Below are 14,134 nucleotides of genomic sequence, written 5' to 3'. Positions count from 1 at the left end.
TACTTGTGTCTACAGTTGACTGTACAGATAACATGGTTTGTATTCCCCCCTGAGGGTGTGTCAATGGTATGCTATTATACCATTTGAGCTAAGTGTGTTAGGGATAAAGGTTTGTTTTTTGAGGGAATATCGCAAATTAAGTATTTTACACTATATAAAGTGAAAAGGTTTAAATTGTTGAGTATTATATTAGATAGACTTAGGGAGAGTCATGACCAAATCAATTTGCATGCCGATGTAAAACATGTAGAATATATTATCTCCATTCACTTCAAAAAGTATTGCAGTGAAATAACAAGGATCTACTATAGTGTAATATTTTGTTATGTTGTCTTGCAATATATGTGAAAATAATCATTTGTAAAATTACTTCAACACAATATGCAATACTTGTGGTTGAAAAAAAGGAAAAGAAAAAGACTAATGGCGTCAAACATGGTCGCACCTGTTTCCCATTTCTCCAGTCTATTGTCCACTTAAAATGTAGTCAGACCCAATTATTAGGTACGCCTATGTCAAGTTGTCAACATATCACACAAAAACAAAACAAACAAAGAACAGCAATACACAATATAAGACTCGTGAATTAGAAACCTTTACCTACACAAAATCCATTGCCTAAAATATCTTCAATTTTCAATCAAAATGTCCAATTGAATTGATATAGCCTAATAAGAGACATGTTGTACCCGTTTCTAAACAAAAGGCGATTCATATTATGTTTATGCCAAAACGTATTTTGTTGTATATGTAGCCTTTTGAGGTAAATGAATAGCCTAACATCTGTGATTTGCTTGTGCCATTATGCCTGTTTGTCTACCTTTACTATCGGATTCAAAGAGGGACGTAGGCTATATGCTCGAATAAACGACAGCCTGTAGTTATTTGTCCTTAGCTCCTTTCATCCTATCTCAGAACATTGACACGAGTTTGAAATTTCCGGGCTTAGTTTGAGCGTGTGATTGGCCCACGCAGAGCTTACCTACATGCAAATGAGGCAACGCCACAATACTGTCTTTAGTCCAGAGCGCGTGGATGTAGACCAGGAATACATTCATGTTCCCTGAGCTCCAGGAAAAAACAACCCAAGCCCCTCAACTTCTAAAAACGGTTATCTAAAAAATACTATTTCCAAACTATTTTACGCAAGAGTTGTGAGTATTCACAGACCAACAATACGAGAAAAATAACACAAAAACTAAGATATAGCCTAATCTTACTGTTATGAATCGAGAATGAGTACCACAGAAGACAGCGGAAGCAAGTGCTCGTCGGCCCCAATTTCCAGTTTCACTATTCAGTCGATATTGGGCACGTCGTCGGAGAAGACACGGTCGGGGGCGAAGGAGAGTTCCAAGGGACTGCAGCTGGCGAGGAAGCGCTCGCTGTCGGTGTCTTCAGAAGAGGAGTGCAGCGGTGGGGAGGACTCTGCAGACTGTTTCTGTTCGGATCGTGGTCACAGCGAGCCATGCAACCGACATCAACCACTCAATTTTTCATGTTTAGGTGAGCTGATCACTGAATGTAATTTGTGTTGTGCGTAAAATGTAGGCCTAATTATTTGTTGCTTTTAGATTTTGCTTGTATTTATTTCCCTCGCTGACATTTTGCATTCGAAAATATAGGCTTCCAAAGTAAAAAGGTGAAATAGGCGAGATAATGTATAAATCAATGTATGGTATCTAACGGGGCATTATTAGTATTAGGCCTAGACCAATTATTATTATTATTATTATTATTATTATTATTATTATTATTATTTTATATGTATTATTAGGCTATTATTGTAGACTAATAGTAGGTCAACAATAGTGTAAAGTAGGCTAGGACTAATGATAAAGGTATTTATGATAACCTTCGGCAGAAGTAGCCTAGTACTTGTTGCAGTTTAAACTTGTAAACTTAGATAACTCTATAGTAGCCTATGTTTGTTACTGCAGATAGTGGGTAGGCTATCACTTCACTTTGTTTAATGTGTCATTTTACTGCTACATCCGCGAACAGGGGAAAGGTCAAATAATTAACAGGATGTTTCCCCCGTCATTCCAAATTTAATCGAGTCTTCTAATTGATTAAACCTTTTTTTCACAATGACTGCATTTCGTCAATTGACCGTTAAATGTAACCTGAATTAATTAATATTGTGCACCAGGCATAGTCCAAATTAAATAGTTTATTTAAAAGGACACTTACAACCTTTCCACTGTCGATGAATGAGTCAAAGTTCACACTTAATGAACTCTTCTACCGAGTATCGAATAATGCTATTGTTTTAACATGGATGTTCTCTACCTGGGTAGACCAACACAAAGCATTTGAAAAATAAGTGTGAAACCTTTGAGACATATTCAACATTTTGAGACACAAAATTGAAAAGCTGATCTAAAGGCAATATAGACTAAGGCATCCAGTATCTTTATGCGATGCTTTATCTTGAGGATAGGCCTACATCATTTGTCAATTTTGATAGACTACAGATGAGACCGAGGAGGACGTTGGGAAATCAGTTTGTTGAAATATTTTGACACATTTTATTTTCTTTCCGACACACATATATACTGGTCTTTTTCCTTAATGCAGGTTCAACAACGGGACTTATTTCAGTCCGTGACGGGATTGCACGGCGACCGCACCTGACACAGCCTCTGCTGCAGGATTACAAAGAGGAACAAGAGAGACCATGCAATCCAATGTCACCTATTTCCGAGGAGAGACAGACAGACGGTGCGGACAAGCAGAGCAACTCGTCCAAGAAGAAGACCCGTACTGTCTTCTCGCGGAGTCAGGTGTACCAGCTCGAATCCACGTTTGATATGAAGAGGTATTTGAGCAGCTCCGAGCGAGCCTGTTTAGCATCTAGTCTACAGCTAACAGAAACTCAGGTGAAGACGTGGTTTCAGAACCGCAGGAACAAATGGAAGCGACAACTGTCGGCGGAACTGGAGGCCGCGAACATGGCACACGCCTCCGCACAGACACTGGTCGGAATGCCGCTTGTTTTTAGAGATAGCTCCCTGCTCCGGGTACCAGTTCCAAGATCTATCGCTTTTCCAACGCCACTATACTATCCTGGCAGCAGCCTACCAGGGTTACCATTGTACAATCTGTATAACAAGATTGAATATTGACTTAATGCCTGTGATGAGAGTCCACAAAAATAACACGTTAACACACTACAGTAGCCTACATTCGTATAAATGTCTGGCATAACTCATGTCTATTATATCACTTTATTTGTTGAAAATATATATTTCTTATTATGCAGCAACTGTATGTTTAACAGGAAGCAACAAACGTATCTAAATGTATAAAATACACCATGTGTATAATCATTATTTTGTACCTTGATTTTGCGTTCTCCCTCGTTTAACACGTTAAATTGGTGAATTTCGCCACTGCAATACAGATGTAATCAAGTGGACTATGTTTCCCAAACGAATTCTGGATGCATAAAAAAAAACGTTTTCAATTGAATGTGAATGTGAATATGAAATATTGAGGTCCAAGACGTCCAACTACCTTCATCTGTTAAGCTACTAGAATAAATTGGGTTTATACATTTGGGGATAGGGAAGTGCAAACTCGTTGCTTACATTTGGGGATAATGTCATTGTTTTATTGTAATCATAGGCCTACCAAGTAAACCACTCATTCAATAAATTTTCTATATCAATGAAACGTGGGTTTGGATTTATTGTACATTTCCTGATTTAGTTTTTATGGCATTCAATCCAGTCTTTGTAAATCAGGAATGGAAAAATGTATTTCATAATTGTACAATGGTTAGGCTAGATTAAAAAAAAATGTATATAGTCACACTGCAGCTCAATGATTATTAAGTAAAAACTATTTGTTATGTTTTCTGTCAAACTTTCTGACATCCAACTACAGTTGGCCAAACTCTCTTATAAACATATGACTCTGCAACTAACTAGGCTTCTAAAGGTGAACAGCCATACTGAAACATTTTACTAGCTTGTGGCATAAGCTTCCAGTAGACCAGAATTCATACATTAAAAACATTAAAACATCTAGGTTGCCTGGTAGCCTAAAAACAATGTAGGATCACTGTTTTTCCATATCCAACTTATATTTGCCAAATTTGAACAACGTTATATTGTACGTTAAGCCTCATAGGTCTGTTGTAACAAGTACTCATTCGCCTGCTAACAATAATACTAACACCACGGGTTATTAACAACAAAGTGTTATGAACACTTTATTACAAAAAGGGAACTACAGTTTCAAAATGACTATGTATACAAGTGGTTTCAGGTGTAGCCTGCCACTGTAGTATTGCTGCAGATGGGTTTATGTGCTGCTTCTCCTCAAACATGGGCACATAATGATAAGATGGTGTCAAACGCTTTGGTTCTATTTATGTTGCCTGTCTAAGACATACATACTCTGTATTTTCATCTGTCATCACAGTTCTTTGGAAAATTAACCAATGTGAAATGTGTAATTTGTACTTATGATAGGGTCAACTCAGTGGCCTGCTAAACATATTGCAGGGGGAGGGAGAGAGATGCACACCATCAGCAGCCAATCAGAGACATGGTGGATATTCCAGCCTGGTCTCATAAACTAGACGTAACATAATACATGTAAATCCAGGACGCTCATATTAGTATGATATGTTTGGTATGGTTACGTAAGAAAGATTGTTACTTAAGGCAAAACATGAAAATAGGGTGGTTGGTCAGTGTATAACATGAATATCTAGCAACCCAAAGGTTGCAAGTTTGAATCTCATCACGGACAACTTTAGCATTTTAGCTGATTAGCAACATTTCAACTACTTACTACTTTTTTTCTACTTTGCAACTACTTAGCATGTTAGCTAACTCTTCCCCTAACCATAACCTCGACCCTTTTAGCTAACCCTTCCCCTAACCGTAACCTTATCCCTTTTAGTTAACCCTTCCACTAAGCCATACCTTTAACCTAACTCCTAAACATAACCCTAACCTTAACCCGAACACCTAACACCTAGCCTAGTGGACTCTCAGTTCTTAGCATATCATATGTAAATAGCAAATTCGTAACATATTGTATGTTTAGCTAATTTGTAACATATATTACGGACTGTAAACTGTAATTCATAACATGTCATACTAAATGGAGAGTCCTATTTATGTACAGAATTATACGAAACGCTCTGAGACCATGTTGTATATTCTGACACTTGAAGTGTGCAATACAGGAAGTTCTAGCCTTGTTGGAGGAAACTTAATAAGTGGTGCTGTTGTTAAAGTTCAAGACTCACTGCGTTGTTGTGTGATGCTTTTTCTTTTTCAAGCGAGCCACCAATGTATCGGTTACAGTGAAAATACTTGTTAACAGATTAGATAATGCTTTCTGACCAAGAAACCGCTTTTGAGTGTTTAGACTAGAGGGTGAAAACATGTATTTTTAATGTAGCACATTGAAAATAACTCTGTCTTTTTTATCTTCTTGGTACCTTTTGTATCTTTGCTTGCTCTTACAGTATTTGGCTACATTATTAGGCTACAGTGCTTGCTTGCTTTTACGTTAATAGGCCCAATCAAACAAGGCACACACACCCTGTGGTTGATGGGGAGTGATAAAACAGTGTCATCAGCCAGCGTTTCTTGGATGTCATAGCTTACAACGTACAAGGGATCTCTCTCTCTCTCTCTCTCTCTCTCTCTCTCTCTCTCTCTCTGCTAATGGCTACATTACCCAAGAGGCTCTGTTGCCCTGCAGATTATTCCTGACCCAATTTCTGCAACAGCCGCCCCGTGTTCTGGGCAAATGGATCGCGTTAGACAACAGAAGTGATTTATGGCTAACTCTGATGCTGGCGGAGAGTTGCAGCTGGATGAATTTGTGACAGATAGGAGAGGGAGAGAAAAGAGAGAAAGAGACAGAACGCTCATGAAAAGGAGCAATAGTGTTGGGTGAATGAAGCTGTTTATTAGTTTCGCAGCATACATAATGCCATCAGGTTTGACGGTAATACACCACTCTCCTGGATGGATGTTTGCGCACTGCTGACTTGTGGGAAATCTGCATGACCTGTCACCTGGGGTTGTTTGATTTACAGTAGAGAGATAGAAAAGGTTGGAGAGAGAGAGAGAGAGAGAGAGAGAGAGAGAGAGAGAGAGAGAGAAGAGAGAGAGAGAGAGAGAGAGAGAGAGAGAGAGAGAGAGAGAGCGTTTTGTGTTATGTATCACGCAAATGGCAGGTATGAATTACACATTTTAATAGTGGGGCAATGAAAATGATTTGAAGTGGTTTAAATGGCAAAGAGACAGCGGCTGGCATTGCGGTGAAGATTTGTTGAGATGATGTGTTGTGCCTTAGGATTCATCAAACCTGCCTGGTAAAGTGAAAAGCAAGTGCAATTCACTTTGTGGTATAATTTATGGCAAGAATAATGGTAATTGTAGAGCCTATATGAGTTGAGGGGGAAGATGATGGGCTGAAGGATTCCCAAGATATTTCTTTCATCTCTAGAGGAAACTATCTACAGGTTTCCCAATGTTTACATTTGACTCAGCTTTTCCCATGTGCCAGTCCTAAAATTTATACAAAACTATTAACAATTTGTTAAGGCATATGACTGCATTCTAGTGTAATTATGTTCAAGTTAGACTACATGTTCTGAAATACAAACAAAACCAATGCCTTGTTTGACATGGTTGTAACAAAGTGTCATGTCATCATTATAACTTTATGTTGGTTTTAATATAAGACATTTGTGCCACCTCAGACATCAAAACTGACATTTGTTACTGTTTTACACTCCTAATGAAATACCAGGGCCGGCTGTAGCCTTTTGGAGGCCCGAAGCTCCGAGTGGCGTAGCAATCTAAGGCACTGCATCTCAGTGCTAGAGGCTTCACTACAGACCCTGGTTTGATTCTAGGCTGTATCACAACCGGTCATGTTTGGGAGTCCCATAGGGCGGCGCTCAATTGGCTCAGCGTAGTCCGGGTTAGGGTTTGGCCGGCGTAGGACTTCATTGTAAATAAGAATTTGTTCTTAACTGACTTGCCTAGTAAAATAAAGGTTAAATAAAAAATCTAAAGTGAGATTTGGTTGGGGGACCTCCACCCTGCCGTCAAAACATTTGAGTGGCCCCTCTCTTGACGGCAGAACGTACATTTTTACGTTTTACAGTTTATTTTCTGCAGTTCAACACATTTTGCCATGGGGCATAGAGAGAATGTTGCAGTTTTAAAGCAAGTGGTCTACAATTCTACAGAAAATGTTTCAATTCTATAACTCATTTCATGCAAGTCGGTGTAAGCGAGACCGCCTTAGCAGTGGAGGTTTCAGTGAGGAGGCAACAATGCAGAGCTGATTTTCTTGCCCAGAGTGAGGCTTTTAATTGTGGAGATAATAATCGGCAACTGTACAATATTTACAAACAAAAATAATAAACAGGACAATGAACATAAGAACAAACTGAACTACATCAAATAGAACGCTCGAAAGAACAACCTGTCTACAAATCAAAGACAGGTGTTTAAATAGGCATACCCATCATGCATCTGACCAATGACAAAAGGACACTTCACACCATGATCAATTAACATTGAAAAGGCAATAATTACAATATACACATGTTCAGATCATAAACATACATACACTGAGTGAACAAAACATTAAGAACACTTTCCTAATATTGAGTTGCACCCCCCTTTTTTGCCCTCAGAAAAGCCTCAATTTGTTGGAGCAAGGTGTCGAAAGTGTTCCACAGAGATGCTGGCCCATTTTGAATCCAATGCTTCCCACAGTTGTCACTCTCTGAATGGCACACATGCACAATCCATGTCTCAATTGTCTCAAGGCTTAAAAATCCTTATTTACCCTGTCTTCCCTCCTTAATCTACACTGATTGAAGTGGATTTAACAAGTGATATCCACAAGGGCTCATAGCTTTCACCTGGATTCATGGAAAGAGCAGGTGTGTCTAATGTTTTGTGCACTCAGTGTACAGTGCCAATCGTGTGCAAAGCTGTCATCAGAATTTAAAGAAGAATTTAAAATCTAAAATATATTTTGATTTGTTTAACACTTTGTTGGTTACTACATGATTCCATATGTGTTATTTCATAGTTTTGATGTCTTCACTATTATTCTACAATTTAGAAAATAGTAAAAATAAAGAAAACCCTTGAATGAGTAGGTGTGTCCAAACTTTTGACCTGTGCTGTATATTACACCCAGTACCCTGCCCTGAACATTAGCCACTGTTACTAGCGGCTACCACCCGGTTAACCCTGCACATGAGAGACTGCTGCCCTATGTACAGAGTCATTGAACACTGGTCACTTTAATCATGTTTACATACTGTTTTGTTTTACACACTTTATATGTCTATACTGTATTCTAGTCAAGGCTTATCCTATATAACTGCTGCTGAACACACCTTTTCTATTCATATACTGTCCATGAGGTCTATACACACCATCACATAAAGATATATATTTATATTCCAGACTCTGCCATTGCTCGTTCTAATATTTCTATGTCTTAATTACTTTCTTTGTATTTGATGTGTATGTATTGTTTTGTCTTGTTAGGTATTACTGCACTGTTGGAGCTAGGAACTAGAAGTCTTCACGGATCCACCTGCACCTGAATACCCGAGGTCCGGATCCAGAATTCTAAATAATGTCACTGGTCTGGGTCGGTTGCGGTGTCTCGTCTCTCCCTCCCTCCTCTCCGTTACTTGTGTCACTCGCTCACATTCACAGGAGCCTACACACACAGCACGGCCCCTGCTAAAGCGTCACCTCTCTCTACCTTCTCTCCCTCGCACTTTATCAGCTCCGGCTAATATAGTAGCATAAAAATGGACTTTTCTGCTGCTTCCTCACTCAGATCAGATCATACCGGGTCTGGAGCTGACCAGGTCTATATGGAACAGGTTTAGTTGTCCTCAGGTCCGTTCTATATATTGTTTTATTCATTTATTCATATCAGGTCCGGATGGGAAAACCCCAGGTCCATTTCGGAACGGTCCAACTTTTTGGTCCCATGTATGCCGCTACTACGGACATAAGCATTTCCCTTACACCCATGATAACATCTGCAAAATATGTGTACCCGACCAATAAAATTGGATTGGATTTGATTCTGCTCACTTCAATAACGGTGGTCAACATGCTTTACGCATAAATAGAACATGGGATAAACAGATACTTTAGCTTACCCATAACACTCAATAAACTATGCTCTGGAATGCAGGTTTGACCATCAAACCTCACGGAGGATAAACAAGGTAAACATTTGCATGTGTTTGGATTTGCCGTAACTTTTTTTTCTTAAACATATGCCCTGTGTAACAAAACCTCTCGATCGTAAAATGCATGAACATAAAGAGTTATATTAACAGGAGGCACACAACAAAAGGTTTCAGCACCTAAGAATTGCCGACGCTCCAGACTCAAACTCTAATATGTTTCTTCTTGTTCACAGGGTTTCAACAATCAAGACAAACGTGTGCAGTTTTAAAGCTAATTTTCTGAAATTCTTCACATTTTGCCATGACTTATGCCATATTAATATGATAGCTGAGTGAGAGTGATGAACAAAATAAATGGGGGGCCCCCTGGAGGTCAGGGCCCCTGGGCATGTGCCCTTCGTGCCTGGTCAGTAATTCAACCATGAATACTACAAGTTCACAAAGCTGCCTAGACTAACTTACCAATCCATTTTTTTTGCTGACAATGGCTAATTGATTGACATTCAGTGAGAAAAGGAAAATTGCTGATGCACAACCAAATTTAGAAATTGCACCTTGTGTATTCTACTTTTCTACATCAACCGTACATTAAGACCCTGACTGAGTTCCTAAATAATATATATATATATATATATATATATATGTATATACAGTACCAGTTAAAGGTGTGGACATACCTACTCATTCAAGGATTTTTCTTTATTTGACTCTTTTCTACATAGTAGAATAATAGTGAAGACATCAACACTATGAAATAACACATATGGAATGATGTAGTAACCAATTTTATTTTAAAGTAGCCACCCTTTACCTTGATGAGAGCTTTCCACACTCTTGGCATTCTTCTCAACCAGCTTCATGAGGTAGTCACCTGTCATGCATTTCAATTAACAGGTGTGGTTTTATAAAAGTTAATTCGTGGAATTTCTTTCCTTCTAAATGCTTTTGATCCAAACAGTTGTGTTGTGACAAGGTAGGGGTGGTATACAGAATATAGCCCTATTTGGTAAAAGACCAAGTCCACATTATGGCAAGAACAGCTCAAATAAGCAAATTTACTTTTAACAAGGCTCACCTGTTCATTGAAACGCATTACAGGTGACTACCTCATGAAGCTGGTTGAGAGAATACCAATGCCATAAATGTATATATATATATATATATGACACCCTAAATATATATATATATATATATATATATATATATATATATATATATATATATATATATATATATATATATATATATATATATAGGGGTCATGGGGCATGGACCCCTAGGGAGCCCTATGTGACCACTTATGTCGGCTTATGTCCAGGGCCGGCCCTGTGAAATACCATGCATCCTTTCCATTCTGCAACCAATATGATTTCAACCATAAACAATAATATTCAGGAATTCAGTCCTCATTTGCTTTCATAACCCATTCAGTCCATTATTAGCCAGCATTTGATTTACAGAGGGGACCAGTGTGTGCCTTTATATAGTATTGGAGGGAAAGGTTATAAAACATAGCACCTTGACGAGATACAGGGCCATGAGGCTGCCTCCAGACAAGAGTTTTAAAAGCGATCGCAATGCATTAAGCCAGACAACTCTCAAGATCTGTTTTGCTCCTTAAATGAATTTGAAGAAGGCATAACAAGGTTTTTGAGGCAGGCCTGTCATCCGCTGCCCTTTACCAGCTCCCTGTATTTATGGCCTAATTGTTAAAAAGGAGAGTTTGAGCCAGAAGTGATTTTTCATGATTCTGTTTTATATCAACTGGAAATGTAGGGTCTGGAGGGAAATTGTGTTTGCCCCTCTCCCTTCTCCAAATAAAAGAAAAATCTGCCATTTTGCCCATGCTTAGATGCACAATACACATGAGGGATTTTTTTGTGTGTTGAAAATAGGCCTGTTATTTAACAAGATATTTAAATGGTAAAGGTGTAGTGTTTCTTTGTGAAGCAACGTTGATCATAAATTGGCTATTATTTCCGGAAATGTCTCAGGTAAATTAAAGGATTATTGTTCAAATCTGTTAAAATACAGCGCTTTGTCAAGATGCAGGGCCATCAGTCATTCAGACATTCAGCATTCTATAATGGCCATTGTGCACAATCATTTTCTATTCTCCATTTTCCATTTGTATGTCTAAAAGGGGAATTATCTATAAGGCTTTATGACATTCACTCAGAGTGATCCATAAGAGCCCACAGCCCTGCAACAGTTGTTTCAGATCCTTCTCCTCCTTTCCCCCTCCCTCTCCAGGACCCCTTCTCCCAGAGAGGAGTAGGGAAGATAAAGCATGTCATTATTCTATTAAAGACCTACAATTTTTGTAATGGGACTTGCAGCAGTCTGCAGAAGTGCAGGCAGCTTCTTCAATATCCTGGACATTATTTGCTCGTTTAGTTAAATGATGTTTCTAATTCCCTCATAATTACTTGTAATGAGGCTGCCTCTCTCATTTTGATGCGGCTTCATCTTAATACAGAATGGCATCCTTTTTAGGGATAATTACCTCTCATAAGGCCAGGGAGCGAGGCTCGGGTTTGTTGTGCGCTGCACACACGGCAAATTGGCTTGTTTCCTGCCATCTTGTCTTCCCGCAAATTGGTAAATTAAATTTCTCGGCTGGGGCATTAGAACTGTTAAGTTTGCTTTCCCGTCTCCCTTAAATGATCGACTAGGCTGACAGGGAGATGCCTGTTGTTGTTTTTTCATGCCTGTTTTTTTTGTTGTTGTAAATGTTACTTCATACCTTGATGCTGTGAGATTTTCTACCAGTGGAAAGGGTCAACATTTTATGACTTAAAGGACATATACAGCATGTTGACCCTAGGGGTGAAAAGCAGCCTGATCACTGGAAACAGATTTCTATTTTGGACGTATGAAAAGATTCTGAGAATATCGATATATGCCTTAGCACTCACAAAAAAAAGCAGATTTGTAAAAAAAACTCAACGTATATTTGATTTCGAAATCAAATGTAACAAACAATGATATCGGTATGATATTTCTCTCAGACTTTATCTATTATTTTTTGCTTTATCTATATTCTGCTCTGATAATATGGAGATTAGTTTGCACATTATGCCTGTATAGTTTTACAATCACATCTGTCCAATGCCTTATCTGAATAACACACTGAGGGAAAATATAAACAAGCAGGTATTGGTCTACTCCAGCAGGCCTCTTGTTGTTCATTTCTAACTGGTGAACGATACTCCAACCACAGCTGTGGCCAGTGCTGCTGAGGGGTTTCGTTTCTAAGTGCTGAAGTGTCGCAGACAGTTTGGCTCTACACAATCCTGTTACACGCCGATTAAAAAGGGGGAAAGAGTGCTCCCGTGGGCGGTCATGTACAGTTGCCCAAACCACAAAAGGGTCTAACGTTTACACCCTGCTGATGACATGACCTTCAGATGAGGTCCTTGCACTCTGACACAGTAACTGCCTGTCTGGAGAAATACAGACAGGAAGATATCATATATTTCATATCAGAGAACACCTCTCCGTCCTGTCCTGTTTAGTTAGTGGATACTCCTATTACTGGGAAATATATGACACAATATATGTTTCACATGTATGTGGTGGGCGTTGATAGGGTCTGGCTAGATTTGACCATAATCACTGAATTGTCAAAATAATTTATTGACCATAGCAAGGTATAGCAAAGCCAAACAATTCTCCTTTTTTCCTACCGAAGGATCAAATACAGTGGGGCAAAAAAGTATTTAGTCAGAAACCAGTTGTGCAAGTTCTCCCACTTAAAAAGATGAGAGAGGCCTGTAATTTATTTTCATCTTAGGTACACTTCAACTATGACAGACAAAATGAGGGAAAAAAATCCAGAAAATCACATTGTAGGATTTTTAATGAATTTATTTGCAAATTATGGTGGAAAATAAGTATTTGGTCACCTACAAACAAGCAAGATTTCTGGCTCTCACAGACCTGTAACTTCTTCTTTAAGAGGCTCCTCTGTCCTCCACTCGTTACCTGTAGTAATGGCACCTGTTTGAACTTGTTATCAGTATAAAATACACCTGTCCACAACCTCAAACAGTCACACTCCAAACTCCACTATGGCCAAGACCAAAGAGATGTCAAAGGACACCAGAAACAAAATTGTAGACCTGCACCAGGATGGGAAGACTGAATCTGCAATAGATAAGCAGCTTGGTTTGAATAAATCAACTGTGGGAGCAATTATTAGGAAATGGAAGACATACAAGACCACTGATAATCTCCCTCAATCTGGGGCTCCACGCAAGATCTCACCCCGTGGGGTCAAAATGATCACAAGAACAGTGAGCATTAATCCAAGAACCACACGGGGGGACCTAGTGAATGACCTGCAGAGAGCTGGGACCAAAGTAACAAAGCCTACCATAAGTAACACACTACGCCGCCAGGGACTCAAATCCTGCAGTGCCAGACGTGTCCCCCTGCTTAAGCCAGTACATGTCCAGGTCCGTCTGAAGTTTGGTAGAGAGCATTTGGATGATCCAGAAGAAGATTGGGAGAATGTCATATGGTCAGATGAAATCAAAATAGAACTTCATGGTAAAAACTCAACTCGTCGTGTTTGGAGGACAAAGAATGCTGAGTTGCATCCAAAGAACACCATACCTACTGTGAAGCATGGGGGTGGAAACATCATGCTTTGGGGCTGGTTTTCTGCAAAGGGACCAGGACGACTGATCCGTGTAAAGGAAAGAATGAATGGGGCCATGTATCGTGAGATTTTGAGTGAAAACCTCCTTCCATCAGCAAGGGCATTGAAGATGAAACGTGGCTGGGTCTTTCAGCATGACAATGATCCCAAACACACCGCCCGGGCAACGAAGGAGGGGCTTCGTAAGAAGCATTTCAAGGTCCTGGAGTGGCCTAGCCAGTCTCCAGATCTCAACCCCATAGAAA

General features: G+C 39.3%; 1 protein-coding gene across 1 annotated transcript; it reads left to right on the top strand.

Annotated features, from left to right (window-relative positions):
- The first annotated feature begins 936 nt into the window (after positions 1-936).
- Positions 937-3,678, top strand: LOC118369756 (homeobox protein HMX2-like). The gene is made up of 2 exons (XM_035754423.2): positions 937-1,506; positions 2,581-3,678. The coding sequence occupies exons 1-2, from the start codon at positions 1,236-1,238 to the stop codon at positions 3,126-3,128; spliced, it is 819 nt and encodes a 272-aa protein (XP_035610316.1). The 5' UTR covers positions 937-1,235; the 3' UTR covers positions 3,129-3,678.
- Positions 3,679-14,134: the final 10,456 nt, after the last annotated feature.

This window comes from Oncorhynchus keta, chromosome 36, assembly GCF_023373465.1.
Source record: "Oncorhynchus keta strain PuntledgeMale-10-30-2019 chromosome 36, Oket_V2, whole genome shotgun sequence".
Taxonomy (NCBI): domain Eukaryota; kingdom Metazoa; phylum Chordata; class Actinopteri; order Salmoniformes; family Salmonidae; genus Oncorhynchus; species Oncorhynchus keta.
This window is presented reverse-complemented; position numbering and strand designations above follow the sequence as displayed.

Bases quoted from the DNA above. Each gene is read 5' to 3' on its own strand.
- LOC118369756 (XM_035754423.2), top strand. From the start codon at position 1,236: ATGAGTACCACAGAAGACAGCGGAAGCAAGTGCTCGTCGGCCCCAATT. The intron at 1,507-2,580 runs GTGAGCTGATCA...TCCTTAATGCAG, and splicing joins ACTCAATTTTTCATGTTTAG to GTTCAACAACGGGACTTATT.